Source organism: Lindgomyces ingoldianus, assembly GCF_010093535.1.
Source record: "Lindgomyces ingoldianus strain ATCC 200398 unplaced genomic scaffold BDR25scaffold_30, whole genome shotgun sequence".
NCBI classification, from domain to species: Eukaryota; Fungi; Ascomycota; class Dothideomycetes; order Pleosporales; family Lindgomycetaceae; genus Lindgomyces; species Lindgomyces ingoldianus.
This window is the reverse complement of record NW_022985191.1, coordinates 726,940-741,019: the sequence shown is the minus strand read 5'-3', so window position 1 is coordinate 741,019 and position 14,080 is coordinate 726,940. Positions and strand designations below refer to the sequence as shown.

The 14,080-nt window shown below is 50.7% G+C and overlaps 7 protein-coding genes across 7 annotated transcripts; 3 read left to right on the top strand and 4 right to left on the bottom strand.

Annotated features, from left to right (window-relative positions):
* Window positions 1-76: 76 nt before the first annotated feature.
* Window positions 77-2,117, bottom strand: BDR25DRAFT_305736 (TMS membrane protein/tumor differentially expressed protein). Its single transcript, XM_033690472.1, has 4 exons — window positions 1,823-2,117; window positions 1,698-1,777; window positions 1,058-1,646; window positions 77-1,012 (listed from the first exon to the last, which is right to left on the bottom strand). The coding sequence occupies exons 1-4, from the start codon at window positions 1,871-1,873 to the stop codon at window positions 269-271; spliced, it is 1,464 nt and encodes a 487-aa protein (XP_033544196.1). The 5' UTR covers window positions 1,874-2,117; the 3' UTR covers window positions 77-268.
* Window positions 2,078-4,331, top strand: BDR25DRAFT_267521 (MFS general substrate transporter). Its single transcript, XM_033687053.1, has 7 exons — window positions 2,078-2,419; window positions 2,470-2,541; window positions 2,588-2,720; window positions 2,778-2,882; window positions 2,930-3,247; window positions 3,309-3,522; window positions 3,570-4,331. The coding sequence occupies exons 1-7, from the start codon at window positions 2,330-2,332 to the stop codon at window positions 4,189-4,191; spliced, it is 1,554 nt and encodes a 517-aa protein (XP_033544195.1). The 5' UTR covers window positions 2,078-2,329; the 3' UTR covers window positions 4,192-4,331.
* A 342-nt stretch (window positions 4,332-4,673) lies between these two features.
* Window positions 4,674-6,464, top strand: BDR25DRAFT_305734 (uncharacterized protein). Its single transcript, XM_033690471.1, has 2 exons — window positions 4,674-4,812; window positions 4,902-6,464. The coding sequence occupies exons 1-2, from the start codon at window positions 4,791-4,793 to the stop codon at window positions 6,128-6,130; spliced, it is 1,251 nt and encodes a 416-aa protein (XP_033544194.1). The 5' UTR covers window positions 4,674-4,790; the 3' UTR covers window positions 6,131-6,464.
* A 1,815-nt stretch (window positions 6,465-8,279) lies between these two features.
* Window positions 8,280-8,939, bottom strand: BDR25DRAFT_376323 (uncharacterized protein; the record flags this gene model as incomplete). The annotated part of the gene is made up of 2 exons (XM_033697440.1): window positions 8,413-8,939; window positions 8,280-8,371 (listed from the first exon to the last, which is right to left on the bottom strand). Exons 1-2 carry the CDS (start codon window positions 8,855-8,857, stop codon window positions 8,280-8,282), a joined length of 537 nt encoding a protein of 178 aa, XP_033544193.1. The 5' UTR covers window positions 8,858-8,939.
* Window positions 8,940-8,993: 54 nt separating this feature from the next.
* BDR25DRAFT_336100 (uncharacterized protein) lies at window positions 8,994-10,150 on the bottom strand. Its single transcript, XM_033693072.1, has 2 exons — window positions 10,040-10,150; window positions 8,994-9,992 (listed from the first exon to the last, which is right to left on the bottom strand). Exon 2 carries the CDS (start codon window positions 9,863-9,865, stop codon window positions 9,209-9,211), a length of 657 nt encoding a protein of 218 aa, XP_033544192.1. The 5' UTR covers window positions 9,866-9,992; window positions 10,040-10,150; the 3' UTR covers window positions 8,994-9,208.
* Window positions 10,151-11,212: 1,062 nt separating this feature from the next.
* Window positions 11,213-12,199, bottom strand: BDR25DRAFT_345081 (uncharacterized protein; the record flags this gene model as incomplete). The annotated part of the gene is made up of 2 exons (XM_033694011.1): window positions 11,968-12,199; window positions 11,213-11,918 (listed from the first exon to the last, which is right to left on the bottom strand). The coding sequence occupies exons 1-2, from the start codon at window positions 12,042-12,044 to the stop codon at window positions 11,213-11,215; spliced, it is 783 nt and encodes a 260-aa protein (XP_033544191.1). The 5' UTR covers window positions 12,045-12,199.
* A 1,423-nt stretch (window positions 12,200-13,622) lies between these two features.
* Window positions 13,623-13,883, top strand: BDR25DRAFT_164469 (ankyrin; the record flags this gene model as incomplete). The annotated part of the gene is made up of 1 exon (XM_033684079.1): window positions 13,623-13,883. A coding segment is annotated over one exon (261 nt), but the record flags the coding sequence as incomplete, so codon positions are not given.
* Window positions 13,884-14,080: the final 197 nt, after the last annotated feature.

Below are 14,080 nucleotides of genomic sequence, written 5' to 3'. Positions count from 1 at the left end.
GACACTAGGTAACGAGTTTAAGTCTACCAGGGGGAGGTTTTAGGACATCACGAATTGTCTAGCTGTCTTGCTAGATTGTCATGGGCAATCCCAGTCCAAATATTAGCCGCTAGAATCCAGGGTATACTTTATTATCGTACACTCTCCATGCTAATACACAAAAGAAACTCCATAGCCTCGGCTGTAGTTTGATGTTCAAATAAAAACCACTCCCCCAACTTCCATACTTGATTTCCCTCGTATTCAAAAACACAACGAAATTGTCACATCAATAATCAAAGCGATCAGGCAACACGGCCGGGGCAATCAGACTCCAAATGTAAATCCCATAACACACCCACGCACTAACAATCTTTGCCCAGCTCGCCCAGTACGTCCTTCCCACAGGCACAAAGTCATTCTGCATATCCTTTTCGTCGAAATTCATCGTGAGGAGAGTAGCCACCCATGCGGTGCTGAGGAAGAAGATGACATGGAAGAGGGAGTAATTGTACTGCGTTGCATTGCGTTCATCGTCGCGAGGGTTCTTCGATGGGCCTTCATCTTCATCGTCACTGTCAGAGTCGTCCAGAGCCGAGGCAGGGAGAGAGCCGCTTTCGACGGCGGCGCGGAGGGCGGCTTGGCGCATTTCGCGGCGCGATTCGGGTTGTTGGGTCACGAGACCGTGCTCATAGTCTTCGGTGCCGACGCGGGCATAGCCGTTGCCATTGCTGTATGAGTTGCCCTGAGAGCCGAGGGCGAGGCCGTAAGTGGCGGCACGCGTGGTGGTGTAGGCGACGGTGATGAAGGTAACGATGGCGCCGATGATGACTGTGGCTTTGCGGGTGCCTCGAGCGCGAATTAGAGGGTTACATTGCTGGTCGTCTGGTTCCATGCCAACGGCCGACATGGTCAAGTACGTGCAGTAGATTGCGACAATGGCAGACTGGGCGAGGCCAGCTCGGGGGTTGACGCTTTGGACGGCCGGGTGGATGGACACAACAGATGCAATCAGAAGCAGGAGCAGGTTTATCTGGACACGTGAGATTGAATCATGGCTTAACAGGGAATGACTTACTGTGATGGCTGCCTGGTTCATGGAACATTTGCCCCGGGCGAAAAAGATGTACATGACGATGGTCATGGCGAAGGAGGCCAGATACATGATCACGGCGGATCCAACGAGGAGCCCAGTCCAGACTCTCGATTCCGTGACTTCAATCTTCTCCTGGCAGTATTCGGCCCAGTTGTGCGCCAAGTCTACCAACAGAATGAGACCGATGAGCAAGAAGAGACAAGCGCCGGCCAAGGCAAAGTAATTTCCCCAGGTAATGAAGAACGAGTTCGGGATAAAGAAGGTCAGGATGACCATGGCAATCCATCCGACGATCTTGGGTCCCCAGAATCCGTTCTGAATCGGCGCACGGCCGTCCTTCGAGGAGCGCACTCCGATGAGCATCAAGGCCATGAGGATGTGGAAGAAGCCAAGGGCGAAGTTGATCCTCTGCACAGCAACATATCCGTAGCACTGCTCTCCATGACACTTGATGTCGACGTAGTCGAGGGTGAGGTGGGAGAGCTTCTTCATGGCCCAGTCGGTGAGCATGATCCATGAGACGATCGAGTTGATGAGGAGCATGAGGGCGTAGGCGATACGAGTGGCGATGCTAGACAGATATCAGCAACTCAGTTCATAGCAGAGACATGGCCAGGCACACCTGTTCCCACACTTCCCACATGAGCTGAAGACGGCACTGCAGGTAGCAGCTCCACAGCACGAGGCGGCAAGGCCCCATACCTACGAATGTTAGCTGGAGAGACATGGTATTATTTAGAGACATACTGTGCCCATGCTCGGCAGCGCGAGAAACGGAATAGACAATAAGGCACCCATGGTTGGTGTTGGCGTTGGCGTTGAGGATAGAGGTGGAGGGAGGAAGGTCGAGGTCGCGGTCGTTGTCGCGGTCGTGGTTGAGAGGCCTGGTGACGTTGACTGACCGTTTACTAACATTAGTTACATACCTCGGCGCTTATGTAACCGGCTTGGCGCGGCTTATCTCGTGAATCAGGCGGACTGGCTTCATGACCAGCGGCTTCATGACCAGCGGCTTCATGCACTCTCAGCCACACCCAATATCGAGTGCTAATTCCCGAGTGTTCACTCTCCTCGCCGCTCGTCCTAACCTTCCCTGACGTGACTCTTTCGTCCTCAAGGCGGCTTCGTAATCTCCTGACCACGCGCAATTGCATCACAAGTCCCTGGTCTCGGCAATTCTGGCCCGATATCAACCCATCCCCTATCTCGATGATCTCCCTAACAATATAGAGTCCTCCGCTCCCTCGAGCGGCCATGACCATCATGTCTGAACAGACGCGCAGAAAGACACGCGTAGTCTCCGTCGTCGCCGCCACGGCCATCTCTTTGGCATGTGGGACAAACGTGGGTCCGACACCGCCACCAGCCGTCCCCCATATTCTGACCTCCTACAGTATGCCTACTCGGCATGGGCACCCCAGTTCGCCGAGAAGCTGCAGCTCTCTGCGACGCAGAGCAATATCATTGTACCACTCCCCGCTCTCTACACCCAAGGTTTCCTAACTGTTGCAGGGCACGTCCGCCAACATTGGCATGTATGCCTCGGGGATTCCCATGGGTTTGATCACGGACAGGAAGAGCCCTCGTCTGGCCGCTGTGATAGGCATGTTTGCTCTGGCGATTGGATATTTCCCAATTCATACCGGTATGGCTGACTATGGAAATGCACAACGCCCGCTGATTTGAGTACTGATTTGAGTAGCTTTCCAGAAGGGCGCCGGTTCGATGAGCGTAGCGTTGATATCCTTTTGCTCTTTTTTGACGGGTGTAGGCAGCTGTGCTGCATTTCAAGGGGCTCTGAAGACAGGTGAGAAACGGATCTGTTGTTTCCACGGTTCGGAGCTAATTTCACAGCCACCCTTAACTGGCCACAACACCGCGGGACGGCAACGGCCTTTCCACTGGCTGCCTTTGGCTTGAGCGCATTCTTCTATACTGTCATATCTGGAATTGCCTTCCCCGGAAATACTTCCGGATACCTGCTCCTTCTTTCTTTGGGTACTTCCCTTCTTGTACTAGTGTCGATACCCTTCCTCCATGTTGTCGACCACCCCTCGGCCTACTCAGCACTTCCCACTACCGAACGACCTCGACGAGACTCCAATCTCCTCCACAGAACAAAATCCAATGGAAGCAAACACAGCAGCTCCTCGATTCCCCAACCAGAGCCAAGTAAGCCCCGTCTTTCTTTCTCTTGTCTGCGCCCCTTGTCAGCTGCCAACCACATTCTTAGCAGACAGTGACGAACAAGATGGTGATGCAGACGAGAATTCTTCTCTCATGTCAGGGCCAGGGGACATCCCGCCCGAAGATGAAGCTAGGAGCCATTCGGCACAGAACTCACAGTGGCTAGATGTTACTGGCTTGGCCTTACTCTACAAGATTGAATTTTGGCATCTCTGGACTGTCATGGGTCTGTTGACAGGTGTGGGGTTGATGACAATCAAGTAGGCAGATCACGTGTTTAAGCGGAGTCGGCGCTAATGAATTGAAGCAACATCGGCCATGACGTCCAAGCCCTGTGGAATCACTACGACGACACGGCGAACAAAGACTTTGTTGCTCATCGTCAGCTCATGCATGTCTCCATCATCTCTGTTTGTAGTTTCCTCGGACGACTGTCGTCCGGCATTGGATCCGACATTATCGTCAAGAAACTCCACGGCTCGCGATTCTGGTGTGCTGCCGTTTCAGCAACAGTTTTCATGTTGGGCCAAGTAGCCGCCATCCAGATCGAGAACCCCAACCTCCTCTGGGCTGTCTCTGGACTGTCTGGCCTGGCGTACGGAATTCTGTTTGGCGTATTCCCAACACTCGTCGCAGATGCATTTGGCGCCGGGGGGTTTGCAGTCAACTGGGGATTCATGACGCTGGCGCCTGTCACGAGCGGAAACATCTACAACCTATGCTACGGCGCGATATATGACGCTCATTCAGAGGTCCAGCCCAGCGGGGAACGAAGCTGTTCCGAGGGGCTGAACTGCTACAAAGCGGCCTACTATGTGACCTTCGCATCTAGCTTTCTAGGCATTCTAGCGTGTCTGTGGGGGATCCATCACGAGCACGTATTGAAACGGAGAGACGAGGTAGAGCATCAGGGACATCGCGATGCCTGAGGCTCGTCGTTGGGATATTCTATCAAGACCTTCGCATTCGTTTTTGGCGTTTTGGAGGATGCCTGGAAATTATCTAGAGATAGACAGCATTAGGGACGACGGGAATTTACTTTCAGAATTCAGCCTCGGTTCAGCCCCCCTCTCTCAGCCTTTAGCAGCCATAACCGATATGTGCGTGAGATATTCCAATTTCTAGCGGGGGATGCCGCAACGAACAGCCTCTTGAGCCTTTGCTTCAAATTCCGGAATAAGACTCTGGGGGATAAATATATTGTTTCCTCTTGTTTCAACCAGCGGCGGAACCTCGTCCGATTCCGGAGTGAATGATATTCGCAAGGGCTACTATTGTAAGCGCGGGCCAAGCAACGCACGCGCCCCTCGCCCCACCATGGAAAGCCGGCCATGAGCTCGGGCTTGGGGTGGCGGTTCACATACGACTCCATCCTCCCTCTCTCCACGTAACCTCGCACGCCGCACCAGGCTGCAGTATCCTTTTTGTTCCCCTCGACTCCGGACACCTACATTCAGTATCTTCCTTCACATTAGACTCCACGCAGGTTAGATCCGTACTAGACCGCTAAACAGCGCAAGCTACAACTATGCCTGCGCCACTGGCCAAAGGTAAGCCGAACTCTCCGTCATGTCTTGCCTCCGTCGGGCAATACCCGTCCTATCTATTGCTCCCCTGTTCGATACCAACCTGCTCGCAGGGTCTGGTCGCACCCACTCTCCATCCCCTCACTCCCGACCTATTCCCCGGCCTGCTCACCCCTTCCAAACAGGCCTCATCATTGTCGCCTCAGTCGTCGTCGCCGCCGGTATCGCCATATATGAGTCCCCGCAAGTCCGCGCCTGGCTCGACCAATCCCGTCGTAAGATCGCTGTTGCCCTACATTCGCTTGGAGACGAGATACAGCCTCGTCGGCCGTCGGAAGCCTCAGATGATTATGAGGCGAGAAAGAGGAAGAGGGATGAGCTGATGAGGCGGAATAAGAACGAGCTTATTAGGAGGGCGAGAGAGGAGGGCATTGCGGTGGACCTGGATGAGTTGGCCAGGATCGGGAGGGAGGAGGTGGAGGTGGCGGAGATGAGGCAGTTGCACAGGCAAAGGCCGAGGAGTAATCGGAGCTTTGACGACTTGGTGGGGAGTGACGGCATGCTGAAAACGGACACAGCGGCTGGCACGGCGACTGGTGCTGAGTCGGCAGATAACGGATTGCGGAAGCGAGGCGTGGCTGGCTTCGACGCAGGAGCTGCTGCTGCGAATCCCTTTACTGATGACAATGCTCAAATCCTGCTTGACCAGGACAACGACGACGACGACGACGAAGCCCCTTCTCCAAAGCCATTCCAGTACATTGAATCCCGCGAAAGCTCAGTCACCATCCAGGGCGATATTCCAGCGTCCTCTACGACCGGCCAACTAATCGACTTCTCACCAGACTCGCCGCGTCTCGGGCCTGAGAATCCGCAGACAGCATCTATCCCCCCATCCGAAGTCGGCGACCATGACTACGACCACACCTATGATCAAGCACAATCCTTCTACTCTTTCGCCTCCTCCAGCTCCATGCAAAACTCCACCCACTCTCACGTCCTCATCCCAGCGGATGACGACTCCGACGCCGAACACCTTTCAACCGGAACTCTAACCCCTCGCTCCGAACACTCCATCTTCACTGGCGCTTCGGTCGGTAGTCACGCCGACGACATCGCCGTTCTCTCCCTGCAAAACGACGACGACCATGACGCTCGGTCGGAAGCATTTTCCGATGGAGGGTTCACGGATGCGGCAGTCAGCGAGGCTGGGTTCAGCGAAGTGAGCGGTGGTGATGAGAGGAGATTGGGTGTCATGACGCCGAGTAGCTGGACAGATGTTGGCAGCGATGATGAGAGTGAGTGGGGTGGGCCGGCTCAGGGTGGGCAGGTCCATCAATAGAGGGAAGTAGGAGTAAGGGTGTTGATGTGCTCATCATGGCGTTTACTGTTGATATGGGAATGGCGTTTTGAGTGCGCACATTGGTATACCTCGATGGAACTTGGGGAATGAAACACGCAACGTGGGTGCGGTAGGTTAGGGTCGGGTATGGGATCTCTTATTGCAATGCGGGAATTTCTTGCCAGCTTGATGTATTGCTATCATTTGAGAAATATGGAAAATCTTGGTTTTGAGGTGTGGGTTGTTGCTAGATGTGGTCGATGTGTATAGTGTTCCTTCTTTTCTGGTTGTTGTACCTAGCGAATCCATACAACCCCGAACAACTGCATTCGAGCACACTTCATCGACAGCGACTTATGGTATCATGGACTTTGTTCTGATGGTTATACGCCCCTTGCAGCGGCTTTTGAAAGCGTTGCCCCGCTACCCCACTATTCCGTCACATAGGCTTCCTGAGAAACTTCCCTTTTTCTTCAAGGTAGCGAACTAGTACCTTTGTTGCGGCTGCACTGTATCTTACCACTGAACGAAGAATATCCCAGCGGGTACTTCTAGCTAAAAACTTGTATCCTGTTAATATTTCCCTCCTTTCTAGTTAGTGGTCGAATGGAGTATATATATTCTAGTAATGTTTGCCTCTATCCAACTTACCGCTTAAAGAATCAAAAATCTGAAGGAAAAAAACTTGTAGAGACTCGAAGTGCAACAGCGGCATCCCTGTGTCTTTGAGTCCTTGGACGTAGGTACTCTGTAGCATTTCAGGCATTTCTTTTTAGACGGGATATGCTCCTCTCAGCCCCTTACTTAAAACAGTTAACAGAAAGAGGATAGTGTCTCTAGCCCCAAGTTAGACGCAGCAGAACAGATTCTTAGCATTTCTATTAGCGGATTGAAGTGCTTAGAGATTTCGATTAGGGGCCTACAGCGTACCAAGAAGTTTCTTAATATGCTAGAGGAGGTTCGTTGTTCCGTCCAAATTCTTAGAGAGCCCAAAATTAGCCATTATGAACGCTACTCGGTGCCTCCACCTTCGGCTGGTGAAGTCAAAGTTTCTAGCCCATAAGACGGAACCGAATTTTGCGTGCTCAGCTTATGTCCAGAAGCAGAGAGCGTGTGTGTGGGCAGTGAACCGGGTAGAGGAACTAGCTCCGTTGCGCAAAATATGTAGGGGAGAATTGGTCCAGAATGAATGTCGGAGTCTAGATTTCAGCCGCTAGAAAGACGGCGCTGTTGCAACTAGACGGGCCATGTCCCTCCAAATATACGGTAAGTAGACGCAGTTTACTCCTGTATTGGAGCATTTCGGTGGCTGGTAGACTATGAACGGGGTTCAGCTTAGTCCTTCCCCACGGTATCATGTTTCTTTTGGGCTATCCGCAGTTATCACGTCTTTCTAACCCCTCAGTAAGGGTGACTTCGATCTTTTCCTATTGGTTGATAACAGTTTATTACTTAGTCCAATGCTCTATAAATCACGAAATACCCAGCAACAGCATCTTACACGTTAAGATTACCATCCGAAGACCGCTGAGAACACGGCGAATCTTCAACCTCCTCTCCAAGGGACTCAGCATACTTCCGCCCACCGCAGACCTAGGTTAGAGGGCAGGCCACCAATCCTTCTTCTTGCCGAGAATATGAAGGCCGCCGAGGAGATAACAACCTCTAGCAAAACCCATCTTACTGGTTAGTCTGTGTACACAGTCATAGTTAACATGAACGGAGTTGAGGCACGATGCCTAGAGGCAACTTTCGTGTCGTTCTAGTACCACAACTCTGATACCCTGGGATTCACCGCAGGCCACTCTTTTCTTTTAAGATGTAAGTGATCACTGACTATGCACTAGTTTTGATCTTGTGACTTACATACCCAGGCCTAGGAGGGAGACGACTCCGCTCAATCACCAGGTCATTCCAGAGAATCTAATTCATGTGGGAAGTAACACAGCGACATCATTTAAAAAAAAAAAAATACCCGCTAACTTATGCAGCTCCGTCATCCAGGTCTTTAGTCTCTTTCCCTCGACACTATATAAGCACTCCGCTTCCACCTCTACGACATATTTTTTCCACTCCACCTTTCAACCCACCCAACCTCTTCATACAACTCCAATCCACCAATAACATGAATCTCCTTCAATTGACCCTCTTATTTCTCCCCTTGATCACTGCCATCGCCATCCCGGACGATGGTACCACCAACAGCAAATGCAGCGTTGCTTGCAAGGACGAATTTCCCACCTGCATGCATGTTAGTTCCAAATCCCTTCCGATGAACAAACAAAGCGATGCTAACTTCCCTGAAGCAACACGACTTGCCTCAGGACCAAGCCCAAGAGTGCCACGTCGGAATGTGCCAGAAATTCTCAGACGTAAGTTTCCACAATCCATGGGACTATGATTGCCCCAATTTCCTAACACGATAATAGTGCACGGATTGTCACGTCTGTCTCCACCGTGATCGACGCGATGATGCTGAAGTTGCGGTTGATGCCAAGGACCCGAACCACTGTAATGACTGCAACTGGTTCTACGGAGACTGCGCAATGAAGTGTGGTCCCAACCAGCCATGGTGCATAGAGCCGTGCCGCATCGACACTTGTCTTCATGGTCCTCCTCAGTGCGGTAAGGACGGCCCTTGCGGTAAGCGTTGGTGCCATAAGTAGCTTCCGTGGCTTCAATTGCGACCACTGGACCTTCATAATTGGATTCATCGGGGACATGCATTCAGCCTACGGTTATGAGAGAAGAGGAACATTAGTTTGATGAATGGCTCGAGGAGTGGGTCATTCTAGGTCTTACAACGAGGTTCATATGGCGTAGACAGGCAGGAGTCACAGTCTATAGATACAAATGAGAATTCATTTATCCTCATCTGTATGCCATCTCCCCATATCAAATACCAAAGCAATGCCGCCTTCCCTAGTCTATCACAATAGCTTCATACCTCATGGCAACCTAGTCAGTCAAGGCTTGTCTTAGTTTTCACCACCCTTCGTCCATATACTCTTCAGTCAAGCTTCGTCACCAAATAGCTTCACAATCAAGCCCCAGAACTTACAGCATGCCATGCTCACATCAAACCGGCCCAACACCACTCTCCTCTGCCCCAGATGCATATCCGGGATCTCCCTGTACCTCTACCATCAAGTTAGCGCTGAACACATGTTTCATATCTTGCTCGTTCCAGCTCTGGCTTCTACCCAGATTGCCCAAACTCAAACCTGTCGGCACCACCCTCTTCACTGCATTCGCTTGACCACTACCAACCCCCGAAAGAAGTGGGACGACCCCCTGGCCCGGCGGTGGAAATGGCATAATCGTCGACGCTGGACTCGACGTCCTCACTCCCGTGATATTCTCTGCAACGGTATCCATCGGCAGATTCGATGACGCAGAAGCGTTCTTGTGTGCTTCCCTCAATGCGTTCTCGTAGTTCTTTGAGCTTGTTCTGATCGGCCCCGGCGGTCGGCGATACGCTTTCTTTGCATCCTCAATACCGTCATCGAGATCTGAAGCTTGGGTGTTGCTACCGCTAGGGCCGACTTCGACGGAGGCGTTCTCATCCGGAGGGTGGGCTGGGATAGGGGCAGCGGAGTCGGTTTGCGCGCTGCTGTTGTGGGTGAGTGCAGCTTCTGCTTCGGAGCGAGTGTTTGGCGTGAGGCCGGACGGCGTGGCGGGGGTAAATGTGCCCTGTGACAAGGGAAGGAAGCTGGATTGATGTGCGTCGCGCATAGTGAAGAAAAGGTGTTCGACAAAGAATCAGATAGTCGTTGAGAGGGATTGAAGACGTAGGAGTTTGGAAAGCGCGAGGTTCTTTATGTACGCAATATATATTGCTAGTTGAGGGGTGTGCAGTTTCCTGATTGACAAATCAGACCACAAGAAAGGACATCTCCGCAAACATACCTTTCGATTGTACCCTACTGTACCAACTTGAAAGTGCGGTCTACTAAACAACACGAATATCCAGAAAAGCCTTTTCTTAATGCTTTTAATTTTAAGCAAGAGGAAAGTCAGTTTACTTTGCGGAGCAATGGAGGACTCCGCTCAAGAGGGGTATGATGAAATGCTTGGCAGTGACGTCCCCCTCGTGAAGATCATGCAGGGTCCGTCATTTAGGCGGGCTAAGCCAGATTTAGTTCTTAACTTGATGCACCATCGTCGATTGGCATGAACTCAAAGTCAGGCCGTCAGGTTGTATAGAAAGCTACAAGGATAAGGCGATAGAGGAAGTGGTATTCGGAAGGTGGTTCAAGGTAATTACATAGGCTGAGCTTTGACTGTATCTGTCGGACCTGAAGTGCGGCTCGTAGAAGGGGAGCAGTCTAACAACAGGGTCCACTAATAAGATTGGACAAGACTTACTCACATAGTTACGAATTTAGAGTTTCAGTAACCGCCAAACTTTTATGGAGTTTAGGTGGGACATGGGCGATGAGGTGAGGTCACGTGATCTTCATATTCACTCAATATCTATCGGCCCAGGCTCATATAACGAAAACTAACTGCCTGAACTACCCTGGCCCAGACCACAGATTCCACTGGTTTCCCTCTTGACTCACATAAAGGCTGCAAGACCCGAAGGGCACACTCCCCCAATCATTTCTCTCGAATCAAGGGCACAGTCGCCCAATCATTTCTCTCTAATCAAGAACAGGGCACAATTGTCCAATCATTTCTCTCTAATCAAGAACGGGGAACAGTCGCCTAATCATTCTCTCTCATCGAGAGAAGGGCGCATTTGCCCAATCAGTAATGACCTCCAAGTGCCACATCTGCAAGTCGCCCAACAGTCAAATCCTTAGACCAGGGTTGAGAGCGCGACTGACTGATTTGAGATTTTCGCCCGAGTTCACAAGTGCGACAAATAATCGAACAATGGAAGCGGATTATAAAACAAATCCACCAGATATATTGGCATACATAAAGAATGGACGAACCAGAAGTTCCAGCGGAGCGAGTGCATAATGTTCCCCAAGAAAAGATAGTATGCAATGAAATCCTCCGCTGAAGAAAGGTATTCATTCCACAGACCAGTTACCAGTGTTGTTGGACCTTCACCATCACAACAGGGAAGCATCAAAGTTTGATCCCATGAACTTTGGCGTGATCCCTGAGCTTATCGAGACGAGTGAAAGTCTTCGGACATTTCTTGATAATACAGCGAAAGTCTGGGTCGCCGTGTATTTTGAGGTGCCTCCGGAAGTCTCCTGGGCGGCGGAAGCTTTTGCGGCAGCCAGGGGCAGTGCAAGGAATACGGTCCTCCTTGGAGTCAGCAGCGCTGGTAGCTGGCAACGGGGCGAGTGGCAGCTGACTTGGTTGAGCAAACAAGGCTGAGGCTCTGCTCTGATGGGCTGGAACGAGTCCCGCGCTATTGCTGCCCATGGTATATCCACCCATGTCTGGCATGTGGGAGCTCGGGAATCCATATGATAGGTTCTCAAGGACCACAGTTTCGTTTGAAAATCCAGTCAAAGGGTTGTCAAGAAAGTCCTGTCCATGTCCTCCGGGTTGAGAGAAGGAGCTACTGTTTTCCCACGGTTGTGAGTTAATGGTCGTCGGTAGCTCGTTAAGGAACGTGTTATAGGATTCAAAGCTGGCAAGGCCGACGGAGTTGAAGTGACCATCGTGCCCAGGATCAGCTCCCACCGTCGATGAATGGCCAGCTTCGAAAGGCTTGAGAAAGCCTGGAGGATCGTAATCTCCCTGGTGTTGATTGGCGGCAGCGTTTGTGGCGTTTGGGATCGAAAAAGCCACATCCGACGTGGCAGGAAGACTTTTGCTGCTGGACACAAAAAAGGCATAATTGCGTTAGCCTAAAAAAAAAAGTTTACCTTGGCCACAAGTTCTCCAGGACGAACATAGAGTTCGAGTTATTGTCGTGTCGATTAGGTACTTCTGAGCTCTCCATCGCGCAGTAGTGGATGAATCGGCGGAATCGTTTTGTAGAAGTGAATAAGGTCGTTGAATCAAGGGAGATAGCGATACTTGAAAGAAGTTGCGAAAGGGATCGGAATGGAATCAGGCCGAGTCAAAGAGGGGAGAGAAAATAAAATTTCATACGGGAGGCTCCTCCCTTCATATCAGGCCAGACAGCTTGAGCGCTGGGAGACGATATTTCCGTGGAGGCTGGGCCTTCGCTACAAACAGGGCGACCAATGCAGTCGACCATTTACGCCCACCTTTCTCGGAAAACTACCAGCTAGTCATAGCGCATCAACACCACATTCACTTTCTTTGTTCAAGCCCAAAGCATGTGAATAAATTAGCAGATTGCCTTAGAATCTCTAACGTACTCCACTACTTTCGCAATCTTGAGTTAAACGCGACGACTCATGGAATCAATCACTCTTTTCCGGTGTGAACGTTGTCCCAAATCTTTCAACACTCTCGGGAAGTACAAGTAATGCTCTGAATTTCCTCGCCACAGATATATTCTAACCTTCTTCCTAGTCAACATTGCAAGACTCACACAAAGCCTTACAAATGTGAGCACTGTGCAAGAGGTTTTGCACTCCGGAGAGACCTCTCTCGGCATATGCAGTACCGCCATCGAGTGGGGAATCCCAAATATCGTTGCGAGGTTAGCACATGCACCTTCAAAGGGGCAACCCGTATGGACAATCTGCAGCAACATATGCGCGAAGCGCATGGCCTCTCCCGAAACGAGAAAACGTCTCGGTCTGAGTCTGTAGTCGGGGTTTCTGTGACGGATGATATCGAAACGGCCTGCCGGCTGGGACTGCTACAAGCTGCTAGCACCGGTAACATAGAGGGATTTCAATATTTCCTCGGAATAGGTGCCAAACTATCAGCAACGGCAGATGACGGGTCGACGCCATTGCATTGTGCAGCAAGAGCTGGGCAGAGAGAGATGCTAAAGTTTTTACTAGGTCAGGGAGCAAGCGTTTTCGAGCTGAATGAGAAAAAGGAAACTCCGTTACATGAAGCCGTTATCAACGGTGACCCAGAAGCCCTGGAGATACTGCTACGTGTGGCCAACGAACACATTCACTACGCCCTACACGACAAAGATTCGTCGGGGAATCCTGAAAACAAACATTTTGAGGAGAGCTGGATCAACAAAGGAGCAATGCCACTGCTACATCGAGCAGTAACAGCAGGGCACAAACCAATAGTGAACCGCTTATTATCCTACACGGGAATAAACGCCAATAGGAAATGCGCAAAGGGTTGCACACCTCTACACTATGCTGTAAGGTGTGGACACGATGCCTTTGTCGAATTACTATTGGTTTTTGGGGCGAATCCAAATATCGTGAAAGGAGATAGGGGTAAAACACCATGGCAATATGCAATTAAGTACGGCTCCGAACGGATGTTAAACCTTTTTATAGCAGACGAACACGCACACATAAGCGCTCTCGCTGCATTTGAATATGCTGTTCGTTCAAAACTACCCAAAGTCGTAAAGCTACTCCTCAACCACAAAGACATCGAAGTCAACTGCAGCAATAAATCTAGCAATACACCAATACATATAGCTGCAAGTCGGGGGGATCTAGAAACCGTAAAGCTACTCCTTAGCCACAAAGACATCGAAGTCAACTGCAGAAATAGTTCTGGCGATACACCAATACATATAGCTGCAAGTCGGGGGGATCTAGAAACCGTAAAGCTACTCCTTAGCCACAAAGACATCAAAGTCAACTGCAGAAATAATTCTGGCGATACACCAATACATATAGCTGCAAGTCTGGGGTATCTAGAAACCGTAAAGCTACTCCTTAGCCACAAAGACATCGAAGTCAACTGCAGAAATAATTCTGGAGATACACCAATACATGAAGCTGCAAGTCGGAGGCGTCTAGAAATCGTAAAGCTACTCCTTAGCCACAAAGACATCGAAGTCAACTGCAGAAATAGTTCTGGAGATACACCAATATATAAAGCTGCAAGTCGGAGGGATCCAGAAACCGTAAAGCT